At 36.1% G+C, this 23,986-nt stretch overlaps 2 protein-coding genes across 3 annotated transcripts in view; both read left to right on the forward strand.

The window, feature by feature from the left end:
* The first annotated feature begins 4,018 nt into the window (after positions 1-4,018).
* LOC144553931 (dirigent protein 23-like) overlaps positions 4,019-23,986 on the forward strand; it is a 35,132-nt gene continuing 15,164 nt past the window's right edge. The window contains exons 1-2 of one of the 2 annotated variants that reach the window (XR_013511472.1): positions 4,019-4,350; positions 4,453-4,734. Coding sequence is in view for 1 of the 2 variants with exons in the window: in XM_078302106.1 (XP_078158232.1) it covers positions 4,064-4,350; positions 4,453-4,645 (480 nt within the window). In the remaining variant the exon portion in view is untranslated. Of the gene's footprint in view, positions 4,351-4,452; positions 4,929-23,986 lie in introns of those variants that run through there. The other variant, XM_078302106.1, reaches the window with a different exon arrangement.
* On the forward strand, positions 10,660-12,321 carry LOC144554482 (uncharacterized). The gene has a single exon (XM_078302798.1). The coding sequence runs from the start codon at positions 10,660-10,662 to the stop codon at positions 12,319-12,321; it is 1,662 nt and encodes a 553-aa protein (XP_078158924.1).

Raw genomic sequence — 23,986 nt, forward strand, 5'->3', positions numbered from 1 at the left:
CCGTCGACAACGGTAGGGTTCCAGACACCTACCGAAGGCCACCCTACTGTACAGTATATGACACCCATCGGTAGTGCTTGGCTTAACCATTTCCTAACTTTCTAGTTACAGATCATATTCAGAAAATTCGTTAAGAATCATAATCTCAATTGACCATTCAAACGCATATCTCATCAGATCATGCATACGACATCTCACACTAGTCACTCATATTACTACCATTCACAACTAGTTTCATACTGCTCCTGCCCCAACCGGTCTGGGGACTTACACGAGCCTCAGAGACTAAAGCTTTAGAATCCTCCCAAAACCCGTGCACCAGGTTTTGCAAATTGGTCACACTTTGGTGATCCATAACATACCATTTCATCTCATTTCCAATTCCAGTGACTTTTCATCTACAATCAGATCATAATAGATCGACACAAATGTATTCAATACCAATATGCAAGTCAATCAACTTACCAAAATTCGAGTTCGATAATATTAGGGCATGAAATGCAAATGCACAATTCATATAATGCAATCAACAAGAATATTCAACATGTCAATAGAACTACAATTTAATTCTGAAAATAAAATATCAGACAAGTCCAGAAATCCCGCACCTGAGTACGCTGCTCTTAAGTAAATCTTACGTCTTAAACTCCTCGAGGTTCCGTACGCTGTTGCCTTATCGATTCTATTTAGAATATATACCATTAGGGTTTAATTAGCTTATAATTGCTATATAATTGACATTATATGATTACGATTCGATACCCCTTCGATTAGGTTTAAAAATACTCAATTATTACAAATCTGCACAGTAATTGCGGCCCATAATGGTGTTGTTGCGGCCCGCAGTACACACAGAACAGAATACAAAAATTGGTTAAGTACTGGGCTCTCTGCGGCCCGTAACCATCACAGCTCAAATTTTTGGTTAAGTATCGGGTTTAATTGCGGCCCGCAATATACATGCAGAATTTCAATTGTTTGGTTAAAACTCGTTTCGATCGATACGCGGTTACGGTTCAGTTCAAATATCGCATTACCTGATTATCTACAGTGTCATGTTGGGTACCTTATACTATCTCTAATCACCTTGTTCATATAATTTTATATCATTCAAATTTTTAGTCTATTCAAGTGATAATTCGGTCGATACCATTTTAGCAACTCGATTAAACAATAACTTGGATTTTTTTTAATCAAAATAAACAAACAAATTGCATAACTCTCATAATTCCAAACCCTAGTAAATTTCCAAAACCCTATTTCACAATTAAACTCAATTAATCAAACAAAAATGAAATTGAGCACATATATAGCAACTAGAAGCTCAAATTCAACTTTAAACCAAATAAAACCGAATCGAATCGAAACTTAGGGTTTTGAATAGAATCATGAGAGATGGAGAAATATACCAAATTAATTGCTTAATTGCGTAGAGGGCTTCGTTCTGATCTCGAATCTACGGACGGCTCGATCGATCACGCGATTTTCCTTCTCTCCCTTTCTCTCTTCCTTTCCCTTGCGTCACACCCACTCCCCTCTCTTTCTTTTCTGTTTCTCACGGTACACAATGGTACCGAATGGTACCATGAGGGAGGTTATGACAAGTTTTGGGTATTTTGCATATTAGCCCCTCTAAGTTTCTATTATTACAAAAGGTGTTTATCTTGCACATAAAACCTTCTATTCATTTTTAATACCTCTTAGACCTTCCAATTTGATTATTAATATATATATATTCACTCAATTATATATATAAAATTATAAAAACTTATATATATATATATATTTATATATGTATGTTTTATTTATAGAAATTTCTTTATGTAGTTTTAAATGCAAAATTTATCATTATACCATTATATATATTTTTTTTTTTATAATATTTCTTATAGTGTTACAGGAACAATCGATCACACCCTAGTTTTGTTCATATAGATATATGGAACAACAGATCATGTTGGTTTCCTACCAGTGGTCTGTGCATCATAAAGATAAAACTTCTCTGTCAGAAGGAAAGAGAGACAAATATAGAGAATATGCATGTTTTGAGAACATGTAGAATTGTATAAGATGATCTACTAGAGTTAATGCTTCACAAAGACACTACAACAGTATATTTGTGTAGAAGTATCTCTTTCATTTGGGCTCCGTTAATTAATATAGTGTGATAATTCTTGAATTGTAAAATTCTTTCTAAAGGGTTGTCATATTTTCAGACGTTTTCGTTCAGGTAATTAATATATCTGTTCTAATTTAAGACGTATTCCATGAGCTAACATTCCATCAAACTATAAGTAATGCTTACTTTTGTCTGAAATGGTTGCCAATACATATTCTCCAATGTTCATTTTCTATTTCAAGTATTGCACAAAAAAAGAAGAAGAAGCAAATATATGCTCCGAAATCCGTTGCTATAGAAAGCATATAGAAATACACATACACAGTAAAAGTACGGGCACAAAATTGAGCGTAATCACTATATATCTCATGGACAATATATAAAAAAGTTAACGAAGAAAATGTAAAAAGAATATGGTGCAATAGATTTAGAGTTCATCATATCGATCGTCCGAGGTAACATATATAATATTTCAGTTTAGATCCGAACTCACTATATGTTTTTTTGTTTTAATTCTAAGATGTTATTTATTTGCAATTGAAAGCGAGATAATTAATACGGAGGCCAGATGCATGATCCTCGTGTGTACGTAATATGTGGCCTGGTACCAATAATTTAGATCGGATCGATCATTGTAAGCATGCATCTTAGTCATCTTGGACCACAATCACATGCATCTTATCTTAATCATCTTGGACCACATGCATGTACGTACCTTGGCCATCAAAAACACGTTGCTTCTAAATAACCATCTGCAATGGATGAAATAAATTAAGAATCATGTCTTTAGTCTTTCTACAGTCTAAATTTAGAACTAGCTAATTTGTAAAATCCAAAAGAAAATTAAGGTAAAATAATAATATATTAGTTCATTAGATTTGAGATACGCATATTACATATCGGTCTGTGCTATGCATTCGTATCTCTCTTTTTAAAGTTCAAACAGTCAATTCAAACTGATTCCTATCTGACTCGTCCGGTTGGTAATGTATTAAATATAAATAGGAGATAATACATATAAATGGGAGACCTTACGTATTCTACTTCTAAAATAATTATATTTGATTAAAAAGTTTAAACAACGAAATCAAACACGTACGGTTATAACATAAAACACAGTGTATGATGACAAGGTCTGCACGGTTTTCTTGACAATCCGTGCAAAAATGCTTATAAGAATGCTTGGTTTTTCGCACCTATTGGTCTACCCAGGAAACGCCTCGTCAACTTCCGTGTAATTTATATATACATGGTTTTGTCTATGAACCGTGGAAAATTTGATTTATCGTACACATACACATACACAGATTTTGTAACAAACCGTGCAGGATTAGTCTTTTCGGTTTCACTTTTTCGCACCTCTTCCCGTATTTAATATTTTCACTACTCTCACTCTTAAGGTTTTGGTGTCACACACTATTTCTCTTGGGGTTTCACAAACCGCACTTTTTCTCGCTATGATAATTTTTTGACTGTCAACATGCATGAAATACCCTCTATCCTCTCTTAAAATTTTGTCATCATATATGATATGTGTGTACAGAAACCTGACTGGTAAACTTTTTGCTATATCGATCTTCATGTCCCTTAAATAGCGATATCTTACTGAATGAATATATAGTTATATATTGCATAATAAATTATTTATAGCGTTAATTGTTATAAAAATAGTGTATGCGGTTAGGGACTAATAAAAAGTTTAAAAATATGTGCACACTGGAAATGAGTTATAAACCAGAATTATCACATGCAGAGCTGCAGACTGATGAGATCAGGTGGGAAACGTCTTATAATTATTGAGACCATCAATTACCAAGGCAACTATATATACCCCCACGAAGACTCCTCCATTCCATAGCAAAAAGATAAGAATCAGATATTCAATCAACTACATCTCTCTCTCACTCTGTCTCATACAGCAATCGCTATTAATTAATACCAGCAATGGCATACTTTCAAAGTTGTATCATAACCGGAAGCGCGCTATATGAAGCCAAGTTACGCCTATACTTACATCACGACTATCTAGGAACGAATCGAAACCAAACAACGCCAGTAGTTCCTACAGAACCGAATTATTTTGGTCAGATTAATGTTATTGATTGGAGCATAGAGGAAGGGAGTGACCGGGGCTCAAAGGTTGTTGCGCGTGCACAAGGGATGCAGGTACAGTGTGGTAAGAACAAGCAACAATGGTATTGCTCTTTCAACATGGTTTTCGAGGATGATAGGTATGTACATCTATCTATATGCTTCAATTAATTTATATTTATATATATATATATATATATATAATTAATTAAGTTGACATGCATATGATATGATAATGACAGGTTCAAGGGATCCACACTTGGGGTGCAAGGGGTGTATGAGGCTTCATCTCCAAAGGAGTGGATTATTGTTGGCGGGACTGGACAGTTCAAGCTAGCACAAGGCACTGTATCCGCGACAAATCTAAGCGAAGATGCTAATGGCCGTATTTTAGAGCTTGCATTCCACATATTCTATCGCACCATAGAGGCATAAAAAATGGGCTAGAATACTTATATGCAAGTCAGTGTGAATTGCACACTTGCACACTGAGTTTGAGTTGGTTGGTCGTTTCCATTTTCTAGGTCTGTCATTCTGTATTTTGCTTGCCTTTTCTTTAGTGTTTGCTTTTCGGTTCAGAGCTGCATGTTTAGCTATAAAATAAGTTGTATGTTGCACGGCTCTTTCAGAAAATGGTAGGAGTATTTAATTTAATTAAGGTTGATGTATTTTGCGGGAATAACTGATCCACTTTTGATCTGAGATGATCTCATTTCAGAAATTAAGTTGGGTTAATTGTAAAACTTTCTGTTTTATGTTAAAATAAAATAAAATAATCTCCTACTCAATGGTCAGTCCGTTTTGTTCACCTTCTCGGAATTAAGGTGTGTCCAAGAATTTAAAGAATGCAAATTATGTAACATGAGCCTCACCAATCTTTCGCTGCAAAACTATGGAATGCACTTGCGCAATATCAACCCATTTGCATGTCACTACAAGAATATATACATGTTTAGAACGTCACCAATAAATAATTACTACATGCTTAATTAAGTCTTCGGACTTATATATATATATATATAGAGAGAGAGAGATGGGCTATGGTGCATTGCAATGCATGGAGGGGTTTATGCATTGGACCATAAATCTAAAATTCAAAATCCAAATGATGGATCCAAACCGTTCATCTTGTTCTCCATATTAATATGTGGTTGGAGACCAAATTTTACATTTTTCTGAATTATTTTACTATTTATTAAGTATTTTACAAAATTGTTGATCCAACGGTGGCTTAACAAAACAGTAAAATCAGCAGCCACCGTTGGATCAACAATTTTAAAAAATACTTAATAAATAGTAAAAAAATTCAGAAAAATGTAAAATTTGGTCTCCAAACACATATTAATATGGAGAACAAGATGAACGGTTTGGATCGGCCATTTGGATTTTGAATTTTAGATTTATGATCCAATGCACAAACCCCTCCATGCATTGCAATGCACCATAGCCCATCTCTCTCTCTATATATATATATATATATGTTCGCTCTTAGCAACAATGCTCTTATTTTTCACACTAATTAATTACATTAATTTCTTTGTTATCACAAAATATTACTAGTAAACTTACGAGAGAGACCTAATGAAACTTTTCTCATATATTGTCATCCCCCAGATGGGGTGACAAAATAATAACAGCAATTGTGAGTATAAAATTATAACCTGGATGTAGTAGTTTGTGCCTCAAACAATAATTGGCTATTATTTTTGTTGATTTTCTGTGCATAAAATTTGTTTGCAATATTCCAACCGCACACTCAATAAGCTAACAATTGGAAATTAAAAAAACCAACTCACTTTGCATATACATACATATATATATATATATATAGAGAGAGAGAGAGAGAGAGAGTGCAAAACTAGGGTGTGATGTGCTCCACAAGAGGGATTGGTGAGCACACCTCCAAAAGACTATCGGATTGACAACGAATTACAAATTGAAACTGTTAAAATCCAAGTACTTCGTGTGTGATGTATGTGTTGGGTTATGGGAGAATTAACAGCAGTACAAGAACACAAGGTTTGTTGCTAATTAACTAGGAATAAATCAAAAATAGAAAAAATCAGTAAACTGTGTTGCTGTGCCAGTATTTTCATGAATTTTTTTAGAATAGAAACACACAATCTATTTCATACGCTTCAGAAAATTACATAGTTCTACAGAATTTAAAGTAGAAGAGAGAACTGAAAATAACTACCCACTAATAACCACCCACTATAGAACCCACTAATAACTACCCACTACATCACATACTAAATATAGAAACTACCCTTTCTAAACTACTCCCTGCACGCGTCTAAACAGAGAACGTGCTGCCTAAATTTAACAACCAGTTTATAATTAATTCTTAACAAAAATAAACCTGTAACTAAACCGCATCTTCTAGAAACTGTATCTCTTATGCACTTTGCTGCTGACTTGGATTATTTTCAACACCCCCCCTTAATCCAAAGTCCAGCACATTCATCATGTCTCGACACCAGTTGAACTTCTCTCGTGTGAGTGATTTGGTCAGCACATCTGCAACTTGCTGGTTCATGTTCACATACTGCAACTCTATCATCTTTTGCTCAATCAGGTCTCGTATGAAATGGAGCCGAGTGTCTATGTGCTTTGTTCTGTAGTGATGCATCGGGTTGTTACCAATTGCAATTGTTGACTGATTATCACAATCGAGTATTTTTGCACCTTTCTGCTCGCAATCTAACTCTTCCAATAAGCACCTTAACCACACACCTTGGCATGCTGCTGATGCTACTGCATTGTACTAAGCTTCTGCGGTCGATAGTGCAACTGTTGACTGTTTCTTCGAACTCCAACTTATTACGCTGTTGCCAACGAAGAACACCTGACCTGTTGTGCTTTTTCGATCATCTATGCTACCTGCCCAGTCACTATCGCTGTAGCCTGTCAAACATGGTTCATCAACACCCTTGTACCACAGACCATAGCTTGTTGTACCTGCAATGTACCTAAGAATTCACTTTGCTGCTCCCATGTGCTGTTTAGTTGGATTCTGCATGTATCTCGCAACCATTCCAACTGCATGTGTGATGTCTAGTCTTGTGTGCGTCAAGTACAATAGACCTCCCACCAAACTCCTAAATCGAGTTGCATCTGCAGCTCCGGTTCCATCAATAGCTGTCAACTTTTCGTTTGTATTCATTGGAATTAGTACGGGATTGCAATCTTTTAATCCGAACTTTTCTACCAAATCTCTTGCATACTTGCGTTGGGACACAAAGATTCTCCCCTTCTCTTGTTCAACCTCCAGACCTAGAAAGTAATGCATTTCTCCTAGATCGGTCATCTCAAACACATGCATCATTTCCTCTTTAAACTCCTTCACCATTGCGTCATCTGTGCCAAAATAAATCATATCATCAACATAGAGACATACCGCTGTTAAACCTCCTTTTTCTTTGCGTTTGACATAGATCAATGATTTGAATTCGTAGTTTGAAGTACTTAGATTTCAATGGTTTGAATTCGTAGTTTGAAGTTAATCCGATAATCTTTTGGAGGTGTCACTACTACAAAAATGGTCATTGTACACTGCACATTGTACACGGATTTGACAATTTTACGTAAAAACCGTGGAGAAATTGTAATTTTTTGGGTGCCCGGAATATCTGTGAAATCTCTACACGGTTTTTTATTAAAGAATCGGTGTAGAAAGCCTTGAGAGAGCTACACGGACGTTTATTAGGGAATGTACACGGCTTATTGTCTAAATAACAGTGTAGAAAGCCTTGATAGAGCTACACGGATATTTAATTAAAGAACCGTGAAGAAATGACCAACTTGTACACGGATGTCTGTTTAAATAACAGTGTACAAAGCTTGAGAGAGCTACACGGATATTTAATTAAAGAACCGTGAAGAAATGTCCAACTTGTACACGGATGTTTGTTTAAATAACAGTGTAGAAAGCTTGAGAGAGCTGCACGGACGTTTAATAAAAAGCCGTGTAGAAAGGTTATTTTAGGGTTTTGGTAAGGGCGCGCCTTTTCGAGCACCAAGTTGGTTATATAAAAGGCCTTCTCCTTCCAGCGCCGTTTTGATCAATTCTCTCTCTCTCTGTAATCTGATTATTTACAGAGGGGGTAATATGAAGATCATGTTTTAATAAAGAAAGAGCTGATCGAATAAAGAGTTGGGATGAAGACCTTCAAAAAAAATGGAAGAGGAGGGATGAATGACCTTCAGAGCCAGACGAAGTGTCAGATGAAGAGTCCAATGAAGAGTCGGACGACTCTTCATTCGACTCTTCATCCGACTCTGAAGGTTGTTCATCCACCTCTTCTCTTTTTTTTGAAGGTCCTTCATCCAACTTTTTATTTTCAGCTAGCTCTTTCTTTATTAAAATATGTATCTTCATATTACCCTCTGTAAACCCTACTGGCACCAAAAGGAAAGAATCACCCACTTGTAAACTAAAAATATCCATTAACGACTGGAAGAGGGGATCCCCTCTTCCAGTCCTTAATGGAAATTTTAGTTTACATATGAATCTTTATTGAACTCTTTCTTTATTAGAACATATTGATCAATCTGTACTCTCCCTCTCGCAGTTAACAATTGGGCGGAAATTTAGGTTTATCAATTATTTCGGATCGCAAATCTATAAAGATGAGCTACTGTTTTTGGAGCTCATAAGATGACCAGTCCGATATAATTGATAACCTACATCTCGAATTCCCATGCGAATTGCTTCATTTCCCCAATTAATTGGTCTGATTTGTGCGCTAAAGTTTTTTTGGAGGATAATTTCAGAGCCGGATAGTCGGATGAAGGACCAGAGCCGGGTGTGGAGTCGGACGAGATCGTCTTCATCTGACTCTCCATCCGATTCTGAGGGTCCTTCATATATCCACCTCTTCCAGTCCTTGATAGAATTTTTTAGTTTATATGGATTTAACTTTTGTAATTAATGCTCAATAAGAATTTGTAATTTTTGTATAAATTAATGTACATGAATTTTTTGTTCAAATTGCTATATATGTTTTGGAATTCAGGATTTTAAATGTCTTCCTCTTTTTTGGAAATTGTTTGTTTTGCTATCTGAAAAACATAAAAAAAAACCAAAAAAAAATACAATGCTAAACGGACATTTAATAAAGAGCCGTGTAGAAAGGTAGAATTAAAAAAGGTTGTTTCTTTTAATTAAAAAGAGTTAAAAAATAATTATACACGGCTGTTTATATAAAAGTCCGTGTAGCTCTCTCGACTTTCTACACGGCTTTATAGATAAATGTCCGTGTAGAAAGGTTTAGGGTTACAAAAAGGCCTTCTTCCAGCGCCGTTTTGATCAATTACTCTCTCTCTCTCTCTGTTGGTCTGATTTCTGCGCAGAAGGATCGAGACCGAAGCTGAGATCTTTGAAGTTAATTTGCATTTCTCCTCTCTATCTTGCTAGGGTTAGTCTTCCTCTTTTCTCTCGCTAATTTTCTGGTACTTATTATTGCTTAATTATTTAGGTCAATTATTTATTAATGCATGCATGCTTGATCTGTTAAGGTAATGTAAATAATTAGTGTATTGTGGTCCAATAACCGACCTATTGATGCTTTTAGGTCCATGCCCGTTCAAAATTAATCTAATAGGGATTAATTTTGGATAGTCCCCCGTTTGGGACTGCTCTTTGAATATTGTGTCTCATTTAGGATGTGAACACATTAATTAGCGGGATTTAATTAGTGTTTGAGAAAAATTCGTCAGCATTTCTCCTTATTGCTCCTACGAGTATGTGGTTTACGCATACTTGGGGAGTTAAGGGGAAATGCTGTCGAATTTTTCTTAAACACTAATTAAATCCCGCTAATTAATGTGTTCACATATGAGGCATAATATTCAAGGAGTGGGTTACGAAGTTGTAACAATGTATGTTGCTCGACCACCATGACTAATTGGAATCATTATTTTAATTTAATTTACAGATGTATCGAAGTTGGATGTACGAATTGCAACGTGATACTGCAGAATATTTGGCTCGCGTTGATGAGTTCATAAAATGTGCCGAGAGTTATAGAGCGAAGACAAAGGATAACGACATCTTGTGTCCTTGTAGAGATTGTAGCAATTTTAAAAGATTTGGGGACTTGGAAGAAATTAGAGCTCATTTGATTTGTCGGGGATTTCAGAAGAGATATACGTGTTGGTTTATGCATGGTGAGAAAATTGGGGAATGTAGTGCTACCAATAGAAATTTTGTTTTGGAAGACAATGTTGATATTAATGTAGAAGTTGATGATAATTTTGAGCTTCATTCCAACGATGATTTTGAGAATGTCGAAAATTTTGATAATCTACTTGAACTTAATTACAACGAGGATGATTGTGTGAATATTGATGAAAATGCAGAATACGATTTTATTGAAAATCTAGAAGACATGTTACGTGATGTGGAAGATGAAATTAGTGATAAAAATTATAAAAAATTTCAGTATATGTCTAATGAATCCAAAAGGCCGTTATATCCCGGGTGTACCAAATTTTCAAAACTGTCAGCTGTGTTGAAATTGTTGAACTTAAAAGCAGACAATGGTTGGAGCGACAAGAGTTTCACGTCCTTATTAGAGCTCTTACGAGAAATGCTCCCAGATAACAACGAGTTACCCTGTACAATATATCAGGCGAAGAAGTTGATCTGTCCAATGGGCTTGAAGGTCGAAAAAATACATGCCTGTCCGAATGACTGTGTATTGTACCGTGGAGAGTACGAGGCCATGCATGTTTGTCCTAAATGCGGTGTTTCACGGTACAGACGTAAGAACCAGGACACTGACGATGGTAACGATGAAGGAAACAAGGGTCGGGCTCCGGCTAAGTCGGTGTGGTATTTTCCGATAATACCGAGATTCAAACGGTTATTTGCAAATCCCAAAGATGCGAAATTATTGCGTTGGCATGAAGACGAGCGCAAAAGGGACGGTAAACTAAGACACCCAGCTGATTCTCCTCAGTGGAGAAACATTGATAGAGATTTCACAGAATTTGGTGGCGAATCAAGAAACCTTAGGCTAGGGTTGAGCACAGACGGAATGAGTCCGTTTGGAAGCATGAGCAGTCGGCACAGTACTTGGCCAGTTCTTATATGCATTTACAATCTTCCTCCTTGGTTGTGCATGAAACGCAGGTATATAATGATGTCATTACTAATCCAAGGACCCAGACAACCCGGAAATGACATAGATGTATATCTCGCACCATTAATTGAGGACCTCCAAAAATTGTGGAGGGATGGCGTCCGGGTGTGGGATGCGTACGGTAAAGAGCAATTTGAGCTGCGGGCCATGGTATTTTGCACCATAAACGATTTTCCCGCGTACGGAAATTTATCGGGCTATAGTACTAAAGGAGCAAAAGCGTGCCCTATCTGTGAAGATGACACGCAGGTGCTGAGGTTGAAAAATTGTAAAAAGAATGTTTTCATGGGGCACCGTAGGTTTCTTCCTATTAATCACTCATACCGTAAGAAGAAGAAAGAATTCAACGGGAACACTGAGCTTGGAGTGGCACGTCGTCCGTTAGACGGGAAGGGTGTCTTCCTGCTGGTTAAAAATCTTAAAGTTGTTTTCGGAAAATGTGCCAAAGCACCACCGAAAAATATTTGGAAAAAGAAGTCCATATTTTGGGAGCTACCGTACTGGGAATATTTAGAAGTGAGACACTGCCTAGATGTCATGCATATTGAGAAAAATGTCTGCGACAGTCTGATCGGCACATTGTTGAATATTCCGGGGAAGACTAAAGACGGTATCAATGCTCGAAAAGACATGGTGGAAATGAAAATAAGACCCAAGCTTGCACCGCAGGATAAAGGGAAGCAAAAGGCATACCTACCTCCCGCAATGTGCACAATGTCGAAGACCGAGAAAACAAGCTTCTGTAAATGCCTTCATAGTATTAAAGTCCCATCAGGGTATTTTTCGAATATTAAGAAGCTTGTGTCCATGAAGGACATGAAATTGATTGGTCCGAAATCCCACGACTGTCATGTTTTAATGACACATATGATTCCTGTTGCAATCCGAGGATTTTACCAAAGCCCGTTCGGCAAGCCATCACGAAGCTTTGTTTTTTCTTCAATGCAATTAATTCCAAAGTGATAGACCCGCTAAAATTGGACTCTCTGCAAAAGGAGGTCGTCGTTACTCTTTGCCATCTTGAGATGTATTTTCCGCCATCTTTTTTCGATGTTATGGTTCACCTTGTTGTTCACCTTGTGAGGGAAATTAAGATTTGTGGTCCCGTGTTCCTGCGGTATATGTATCCATTCGAGAGATTCATGGGTATTTTGAAAAGTTACGTAAGGAACCGACATCGGCCCGAAGGTAGCATCGTAGAAGGATATTCCACGGAAGAGGTGATTGAGTTTTGCACCAACTACATGACCGGTGTTGGTCCTATTGGCGTTCCAACATCTCGATACGAGGGAAGGCTCCAAGGAGTAGGGACTATTGGGTTGAAAGCCATACTTGCTGATAGAGATGAACTGTTAAAGGCACATTTTATTGTACTACAGCACATGGCAGATGTCACTCCCTATATAGATGAGCACATGGCAATCCTTCGACAACAGAACTACACGAGAAGTCAGAAGTGGATTACTGATGAGCATAACCGTTGTTTCATAGGATGGCTGAAAGAAAGAGTGAAGTCACACTCCGAAATGTCGCCCGTAAGTGAAACGGTTAGATGGCTGGGCCAAGGACCCCAAATGGTTGTTAGAACATTCCAAGGATACGAGATTAATGGATATACATTTTACACTAAATTACAAAGTGATAAGAGCACCATGCAAAATAGTGGGGTGACGTTGGTGGCGACGTCTCAAGAATTCAGTAGATCAGGGGATGCCCGGCCTGTAATGGCATCAAAGTCATATTACGGTGTTATTGAAGAAATTTGGGAGCTCGTTTACAATGCTCACCTCAGCATTCCCTTGTTTCGGTGTCAATGGGTCGAAGACCGTGGCGTTAAAGTTGATAACGACGGGTTCACAATGGTAGATTTTAACAGAGTCGGGTATGTTGATGATCCGTTCATACTCGCCAAGCAAGCAACCCAAGTCTTTTATGTCACTGACCCGAGTGATGCTAGGTGGAGCATCGTCTTACCCGGAAAAAGAAAGATTGTTGGGATAGAAAACGTAATCGACGAAGAAGAGTACGACCAGTTCGATGAGATACCTCCATTTTGTGCCGATGTGCAAGCTGAGATAGCAACAACTACTGAAGAACAAGACGAAACAAATTACATGAGATCTGACCACAGTGAAGGACTATGGGAAAATGTTCAAACAGTGGAAAAAAAGAAAAAAAGGAAAAAAAAAAACCAATGTATAATATTTATTTCGTTTAACCGTGAACAATTTCATATTTATATTCCAGAAAAAAAACAATTTATAATATTTATTTCTTTTATAATATTTCAGAGATGAATAGCCGAATAGATAAGCATAGTTTATTTGCATTACTGATGAGATCTTTGGATGACTGTAAACCGATCGATAATATTTTACTGTGTTTTTGTATTTTACATTTTATTTGTTTATTTATTCCTTTTAAATATAAATTTTATGAATATAGATATCTGATAAGCAGAACCGATGGTGAGAGAACCCATCGAACAGCCCCCTTTTCCCTTAAGAAGAGTTTTAATGACAAATTGCTTTTCTACACGGACATGTAGTTAAATGTCCGTGTAGCTCTCTTTTAGCTATGTATTTCTTTTTTTGAATATTTTAAAATGTTTAAAAACCTTTCTAAATGTTCGCAGCCATTTTGCATTTATCCTTAAGTTTTTACATTTATTATTTAAACTGGAAAAGGAAACTACGCTCCATATTATGAAATTTTGCATTTATTCTTACTATTTAATATGGTTTTGTATGATCTGTTGTTCAATATTATGATTTCGTATCATTGTTTATATGTAGTGTTTTTTTTCTAGTTGACATATTAAGTGCATCATTTAAGAATAAAAAAATAAAGGCAACTTATTATTTATGTAAGTACCAACAAAAATCCGTTTAGAAAGGTTTTCCACACGGACCTTTAATCCGTTTGGAAAACCTTTCTAAACGGATTTTTAATTAAAACTCCGTGTAGAAAGGTTTTTCACACGGACTTTTAACTACAAATCCGTGTAGAAAGGTATTCCACACGGACTTTTAGCCCTACTCTTTATTAATTAGTTTTTACTCTTTTACATGTATTAATTATGAGCAGGCTTTTGCATCGTTGGAACTTATGACTATTAAATAAAAGAAAATTGAAAGGGCACCATATTCATTCCCTAACCCTTTAGTAATTAGAGCCATATTTATTGACCAAAACTATTAGAAAGAATCGTACACGGACGTTTAATCAAACGTCCGTGTAGAAATAGTTATTTTAATTAAGACGTCCGTTATGCATGAATCTTGTAAAATGTTGCATTTATTTTGAAGCGCGGAATTCGAATAGTTGCCTTTCTATGTAATTATCTGAGAAGACGATCAAAACAACTTCATAATTCTATATAATCCGAGAAACTCCATTACAAAACAATCTGAATTGTACATTTCTTTTGAACTTACTTCTTTAATTTGTTCCCAGGAAAAATGGATCCCTACTCATCCGATGACTCACAAAATAACAGTGACTACTCAAACTCTAACGATTCAAATAGTTCTGAGAGTGAGTTCTTCCAGCAAACTGAAGGTTTAGACTCAGACGACTCACAAAACGACTTACCCACTGGAGGCATACAGTGCACAGTGTGCCAAGAGGTCGGAAAATATGAGTGGTTGTTCCATTGCAACCACTGTCAAGACTCATACCACCCGTTATGCGTCTGCTCAAATACTTACCAAGGCAGCAGAGATCCGAGATACAATTCATGGATCTGCCCTAGGTGCGAGAACGATGACCAAGAAGAAGAAGATGATGACGAAGACGACGATGAAGAAGAAGAGGAGGGAGAGGAAGAGGAGGAAGAGGAAGAGGCTGCTGGAGAAGATGATGAGGAGGAAGGAGAAGAGGAAGACGAGGAGAAGAGAAGGGCGAGGAAGAAGCAGAAAAAAAATGAAGAAGATCAAGAAAGCAATAAAGACAAAAAAGATGAATCTTCAAATAAAACCAAGAAATAGATTATTTTTATTTTTAATATTAAATAATTTATATTTCATTTGTCTATATTTTAATTGTTTATATTTTGTCTGTTTATATTTTATGAATCTTTACTTAAATATTAATATAAATATGAGATTATTAATATAAAGGTATTTTAACACTTTAATTTAACACGTTAATTTATATCTATAACATATTAACATTATTAATTATTTAGATAGCATCATTTATTTAACAAAAAAGAAAAATTTATAGAAAACAAAATGTTGATTAAATTAAACAAAATATATTACATCAAAAAGGATCCTGGCTAATACATCATATAACACAAAAAAAACTGATTAAACAAAATACAGAAGAAGAAAACAAAAAAAGATAGCTAAATTAATGAAACATGCCTTCATAAAGGCCCTGGCGCGACCCCGGCCTCCTCCTAATCCAGGGGCTCTTTGGCCTGATCCAGCGATCGCCCCTCCTTATGTACGGCTTTGGTGGTGGATGCCCCCTTGGACTTCGGCGTGGCACATTTGAAGGCGGCCACGGCCATGTCCTCCTGTAGTTGGGAGGAGGCCTGAGATAGCCAGGAGGGACTTCGAAACCGGGGGGGAGTTCGAAATTAACATCAACCTCTTCGGGCGGGACGTAGCCGGAGGGCAATGGCCACGGCACATTTGAGGGGTGAGCACTGCCGGCCGGAGGGACTTCGGCCATTTCTACTTGCAAATAAAATTTATATAAATATCTTGATCGAACTAGTTTCATATAGAATTTTGAAGAGCCGTTTCGTCTTCTAAGAATTTTAAATTAATAAATATTTGCACACGGATGTTTAATGAAATATCCGTGGAGACATTCTCTATCATTTCTAAACGGTTTTTTACTTAAACATCCGTGTAGAAAGTTAAAAGATTTGCTATTTAAACTGAAAATGTGCTTTTTAAATAATTATCTAATGGAAGTCGGAACGACGTCGCTTCAAACTCTGAAATTTTATTATTTATAAATATTTGAGTTTAGATGCAAATTAAGTTTAAAAATTTAAAAAAAAAATAAAAATATGTCTTTACATTTCGAACTTCCCAAGGCGCGAATTTGTTTCCGCGAACGCATAGAATTTATACACGGATTATTAATGAAATAACCGTCTAGAAATGTCTTCCTTCACGGATGTTTAATTAAATATCCGTGTATAAATGGTTTGCGCGAAATAAAATGCGCGCTGGGTCGGCCTGGTCACTTTCTTTTCAAAATCCCTTCGTCTCCTCTTAACCCTAAACCCACGCGTCTCCTCCTCTCTCTTTCCGTGGTTCCTCTCTCTTGGTGCTGCCACTGTTGGTGTTTCGCTCTGTCCTCCTGTAGTTGGTGAACCTCTAAGCTCCTCTCGCTCGCTCGGTAGATTGTAGAAAGAACGATGACACATTCAGGTGAGGATAATGTAGAGAATGTAGCTGTGATGGATAAAGTAGAAGGAGAGAATGTAGCTGTCATGGAAGAAGAGGTCTCGCAGGCTCGGCCTGAAAAAAGGAAAAGAGGTCCGACAATGTGCAAGAAGATCACTGAGCAGAAGGAAATATTGCCAATCGAATTCCACAAGAACGGCTGTGCGACGGGTGATAATCGGGCAAAGTACTCAAATTTTTGCGCCTCCACGGTGAAGAAACATGCATCTATCCTGGTCGAGCGCTGGGATCAGTTTGATCAAAAGAAGGACAAGGACCAATGGTGGAACATTGTGAAGGTAAAGTACCTAACAATTCTAATTTTTTTTTTGGAGTAGATGAACTTACATGCAGTAGTTTCGTTGTCAATCAGGACCAGTGGAACATCGTGGACGACCCAAAAGACAAGATAAAGGGAGTTTCTTTGAAGATAATGAATGAAGCTTGGAAGCAATTCAAGAGCAGGTTGAAAACACTTTACATGGATCAAGGGAAAGATCCGTTGCCAGTGTATCCTTGGCTGACACAAGAGGTGTGGGAGGAGTTCCAAGCTTTGAAGAAAACAGAAGAATTCAAGGTATGTAAATTTAGGTAACTCATTAGAGCATCTCCAACAGTGATTGCTTATGGATTGCTTATGCTGATGCGTCAATTGTTTCTGTAATTGCTGGGTTGTACGGCTATTGCTTATTTAGCAATTGTTGGAATTAATTTCATAACCGCACAAATTAGCAATTAATTTCAATTGCTGGATTGGAGATGCTCTTAGTTTTTGTTCTTTCTCAATCTGTACCCATCTTCCTTAAGTAATGGATTTACTTTGATGTTCGAAGGAAAAAAGTGAGAAGGGCAGGAAGATCGCCAAAATGAACAAGTACCCGCACAAATTAGGGTCAGGTGGTTACGAGGGTAAGTCGAAAGAATGGGCAAAAGTTATTTTGAAAAACCAACAGTCTGACTCACCCGTGGTTAAGATAAAAAATCCTAGGGGCCAAGATTGGCTCATGGGAAGATCTGAGGTAACCCTTGAGGGGCGGATAGTACTCCCAAAAGACGTGGAGCCCGTTGCTCATAAAATGGTAAGAGCCTTTTGTTATAACTGTGTCATTCAAACAAAATCATAACTCTGTGTACATTACTTAGTGTTTTGTTATAACCAATTTTTTAATTAACAGTTGGAGGTGGAGGAGGTCAATTCTGGTGCCCGGACTGTCGCAAGTCAAGAAGATTCCTTGTCCTTGGCGCTCCCGAATCCAGAACACACCAGTCGAGTTAGGGGCAGAGGGGTCTACACGGGCTGGAAGGAGGAATTCAATGGAGCAAAACCCCGGAGAAGACCTCGTGCCAAGGTCAACAAAGACGAGATGGAATCAAGGTTGGCGCAGGTGCGCCAGGAGGTACGCGAGGAGCTTTCAATGGAGTACAACCAGAAGCTGGCTGAGCTGGAATCAAGGATGGTGAACCAAATGCACCAAATTAGGCAGCCATCTGAGGACCGACCTCCCGTTTCTCCGGGAATTCGGCGAAGCAGTCAGGCATCCGGGACCGAAGTGATAGGCGGCTTGGACAATCTAAAGGTAACCACTACTTGTTCATAATCGAAAGGTATTGTTGATTCTCGCGGTTAATTCGCTAGACAATATTATTTCATTCTAAAGACAACTAATTGCTGATAATTATTGCAGGAGGCCACAGCATGCGACCTCGTCATGTATTTCGGTACTACTCCTCTGACCATTGCTAAGGGCACTGTATATCCTCTTGCAGCCGGTGATCAGTTGAGGCCCAACTATCTCCGCGTAGCGATTGAGAAGATCACGCAGGATTGGGCTGTGAGAATACCTCTTCCTGTCCCTGTCGATGAAATGGTGGTGCTTGATGATGCCCGCTATTCGACAGTCCAATGGCCGAAAAATCAAATTATTTTGGACAATGTACGTAAACTCCAAATTAATGGGATATCTTATTCAAATCATTCTTTTCAAATACTTGAAAAAGACATATACAACATTTGATACAGATACGAAGAGGTGAGACAATCAATGAGGATGAAGCGTTGTCACCGGTACGGGACATGGAATTATACTTGGTGTCTGTTGCGCCAGAAGTGCCTGATGCGCCAGTGGATGCGCCAGTAGATGCGCCAGTGGATGCGCCAGTGGATGCGCCACTAGACCGTACGGGGCTCACAGCAGAAGAGGTTAGCCGTTTGCCTGGTCAGTTGCAGACTCTCCACGCCCACTTGATCAAGGCACCCAAGGACATGACGGCTATTACCTTCAGTGTCCCCCCCGGTATGTTTCTACACGATGGCAGGGAGGTCGTGCTGCCTTTCACAGAATTCAACGACTTTCTACAGGGCGCCTCGTCAAGCGATAAATGGCTCGATGTGGGAGTCATCACCGTTTTCCTCATGTTAGTGACCAATCAATTATTTATATCATGTGTATAGCACTCAAATATATATACTCTAATGTAAAATGATGATTTTTCAGGTTCCTAGTCCATAAATGCCGTGAGACCGCATCGAAAGGTAAGGTGAACTTGTGTGCACTTTTGGACCCCGGCAGAATTAATGGAAACATGTTGGAATGGTATGAGGATGATTGTGTCGACTACTTGCGTAAAGCGATGCATCATGCTCGTGGGGATCAAAAGAAATTTCTTCTCCTGCCATACCACCAAAAGTAGGTTACTTGTAACCCTTAATTGTTTATATTTTCAGTTAAACAATTACACAATGAACCATAGCAAACAGTTGTGTCACCATTACATGCTGAAATATATATGTCACTAATTTTATGCTAAAGTACTACAATTCTTCTCCCCCCACAGCTCCCACTGGTGTTTGTTGGTGATTGTGCCACTTGAAAATACGATTTATGTCATGGATTCAAGGCGGCCCGACAAATCCATCACCACTCAGCAGTCTAAAAGAGTCATGACTGTTATAATTAAGTAAGTTATCTAAATATCACTTGGTTTGATTTTTTTTTTTATAATTGTGGAATTGCTAATTACAGTCACTCAATTTTGTAAGGGCTTTTCGGCAATATCTTAAAGAGGGTGGAGTGCAGAGCACGGGTAAGAGCAGAAATAAAATGAATGGGCTCTGGAAGGAGGTGAGCACACTATAATTTTATAATTTCATATTTTTGGGTTCAAAAATTTATTGTCATTCTGACATAGGCTGCTGAATGTAAATATCAGTGCCCGCAACAGATTGGCGGTTGGGAGTGCGGTTATTACACGATGATTTTTATGTTTCACTTTGTTGAGAGCATACAATTCAAATGGCCAGCATATCCGGTATGTAATTCATATGTTTTGCCTTGACTTGTCCATACAATTAATATTGATTTCCTCTAAACTTGTTTTATTAGTTGCATTGTTATAATTGCAATAATTTATTTCTATAAAGCAAAACAGAGATGTAGTTGCCGTATTTTTGTAACTTGCATGTTTCGAATTTTTTGTAGTATTCACCAGATTCAAAGAGTTACTCCAAGGAGCAGTTAGATCACTTTAGATGTATGTGGGCAGATTTTTTTATAAAAGAATTTTGTAAACCAGAATATGGATTTGTATGATCTTTGTATAATTCAGTGTACATGAATTTTGTATTAATTTTTTATATAATTTGGAAATTTCGAAAATTTACCGGTTTTGGTATTCTTATTTTGGAAATTCTCTGTTCTGGAATTGATCTGATTTTAAATGGCTGGCAAAACTGGAGGCTAGCAAAAAAAAAGCAAAATTTTTTAAAAAAAAAGTAGTTCAATTATACACGGACATTTTAAAATTTATCCGTGTACAAAGGTTTTTCCAAATTAAAAAAATAAAGAAGAAAATTAATACATAAAATTATATATTAAAAAAATATTAAAAAATAAGAGAGCTACACGGATATTTAATTATACATCCGTGTACAAAGATCATTCAATATAAAAAAAATATTAAAAAATAAGAGGGGTACACGGATTTTAATTATACATCCGTGTAGAAAGGTGTTTCCACATTAAAAAAATAAAGAAGAAAATTAATACATAAAATAATATATTTAAAAAATATTAAAAAATAAGAGAGCTACACGGATATTTAATTATACATCCGTGTAGAAAGGTGTTTCCACATTAAAAAAAAAGAAGAAAATTAATACATAAAATAATATATTTAAAAAATATTAAAAAATAAGAGAGCTACACGGATATTTAATTATACATCCGTGTAGAAAGGTCATTCAATATTAAAAAATATTAAAAAATAAGAGAGGTACACTGATATTTAATTATACATCCGTGTAGAAAGGTGTTTCCACATTAAAAAAATAAAGAAGAAAATTAATACATAAAATTATATATTAAAAAAATATTAAAAAATAAGAGAGCTACACGGATATTTAATTATACATCCGTGTAGAAAGGTCATTCAATATTAAAAAATATTAAAAAATAAGAGAGGTACACGGATATTGAATTATACATCCGTGTAGAAAGGTGTTTCCACATTAAAAAAATAAAGAAGAAAATTAATACATAAAATTATATATTAAAAAAATATTAAAAAATAAGAGAGCTACACGGATATTTAATTATACATCCGTGTAGAAAGGTCATTCAATATTAAAAAATATTAAAAATAAGAGAGGTACACGGATATTTAATTATACATCCGTGTAGAAAGGTGTTTCCACATTAAAAAAATAAAGAAGAAAATTAATACATAAAATTATATATTAAAAAAATATTAAAAAATAAGAGAGCTACACGGATATTTATTTATATATCCGTGTAGAAAGATATTTCAATATTAAACAAAATTAAAAAATAAGAGAGCTACACGGATATTTAGATAAATAACCGTGTAGAAATCTAATTGTACACGGTTTTTTATGTAATAATCCGTGAAGCTCGGTTATGGAGAGCGCCAGTGTCAAGTATTTGTAAACGGCTGTGTATGTAATAATCCGTGTAGCTATTCGGTAATTGTACGCGGTAAATATCCGTGTGTATATATACAAGGATTTCTAAACCGTGACAGCCTACGCGGCGGGATATCCGTGTAGCTCGCTTGTTTATGTCCGTGTATAATCACTTATTCTGTAGTGTGCTCACCAACCCTTACCAGTGGAACAATCAATCACACCCTAGTTTTGCTCATATAGATATATGGAACAACAGATCATGTTGGTTTCCTACCAGTGGTCTGTGCATCATAAAGATGAAACTTCTCTGTCAGAAGGAAAGAGAGACACATATAGAGAATATGCAGGTTTTGAGAACATGTAGAATTGTATAAGATTATCAGTAGAGTTAATGCTTCATAAAGACACTACAATAGTATATGTGTGTAGAAGTATCTCTTTCATTTGGGCTCCGTTAATTAATATAGTGTGATAATTCTTGAATTGTAAAATTCTTTCTAAAGGGTTGTCATTTCAGACGTTTTCGTTCAGGTAATTAATTAATATATCTGTTCTAATTTAAGACGTATTCCATGAGCTAACATTCCATCAAACTATAAGTAATGCTTATTTTTGTCTGAAATGGTTGCCAATACATATTCTCCTATGTTCATTTTCTATTTCAAGTATTGCACAAAAAAAAAAGAAAAACAAATATCTGCTTCGAAATCCGTTACTATAGAAAGCATATAGAAATACACATACACAGTAAAAGTTCGGGCACAAAATTGAGCGTAATCACTATATATCTCATGGACAATATATAAAAAAGTTCACGAAGAAAATGTAAAAAGAATATGGTGCAATAGATTTAGAGTTCATCATATCGATCGTCCGAGTAACATATATATATAATATTTCAGTTTAGATCCGAACTGACTATATGTTTTTTTGTTTTAATTGTAAGATGTTATTTATTTGCAATTGAAAGCGAGATAATTAATACGGAGGCCACATGCATGATCCTCGTGTGTAATATGTGGCCTGGTACCAATAATTTAGATCGGATCATTGTAACCATGCATCTTAGTCATCTTGGACCACATGCATCTTATCTTAGTCATCTTGGACCACATGCATGTATGTACCTTGAGATAAGTAAAATTTAGAACTAGCTAATTTGTAAAATCCAAAAGAAAATTAAGGTAAAATAATAATATATTAGTTCATTAGATTTGAGATACGCATATTACATATCGGTCTGTGCTATGCATTCGGTCTGTGCAGCGGCATGGGCTATGTATATATATGTATATATGTATATATGTATATATAATATAATATATGTAAAATATATGTATAATATATGTATATGTATATAATAGATGTATAATATATGTATAATATATGTATATGTATATATAATATAATATAATATATGTATATATGTATATATAATATAATACATGTATATATATGTATATATATATGTGTATATAATATAATAATACATGTATATATATGAATATGTATCTTTTGAATCAAATCAAATCAAAGTTATAAAGAGTTACGACGACTTCATAAATATATTAAATGCCTTATTTTTTGGCATACACTCTAAACAAGAAAATTTAAATCAAAAATATTAAGATCTAAAAAAAAAAAAAAAATCGAACAGACCGCCCAGCGCAGGGGCGGTCTGCTAGTGTAGAAACCACACTAAAAAAAAAAAAAAAAAGATCAGACCGCCCAGCGCAAGGGCGGTCTTCTGAGTTTTTTGGACCGCCCCTAAGCCTGGTGGTTAGGGCATTTTTAAAATTGTCTTTTTTTTAAGGTTATTAATAAAAATGGCCGAATAAACTGGATTGGAGGTTAGAAGAACTAAATTCCAATTTGGACTCTTCCATCTAAAATAATGTTTTTTTTTTTTGATGAAGCAATTTATTAATTAAGAACATTGTATCAACTTGTTTACTCAATCCAGAAGCTCAATTTTCTATGATTTTTGTAGTACATCAAGATCCGTGCGGTGCAAATAAAGAGACCCGCAACTGGTTGCTGCTTTTGTCCATATATACTACATAATGAATAGAATATGTCTGAATTCAAATCAAAATGTCTTCCCACCCCACCTCATTAACCGATTTGTTTTTTACCACCGTAAAAAAATAAAATAAATAAAGTTAACTGTTTTTATAAGAAAATTTGAAAGTTACCATATTAGATATGAGTTCCCAATAAAACTCTGATTTAATGGGCAGCGCATATTTAATCTGTGTTCCCAATAAAAATATAATTTTTAAGAAAACCTTGT

Source organism: Carex rostrata, chromosome 5, assembly GCF_964058835.1.
Source record: "Carex rostrata chromosome 5, lpCarRost1.2, whole genome shotgun sequence".
Lineage (NCBI taxonomy): Eukaryota > Viridiplantae > Streptophyta > Magnoliopsida > Poales > Cyperaceae > Carex > Carex rostrata.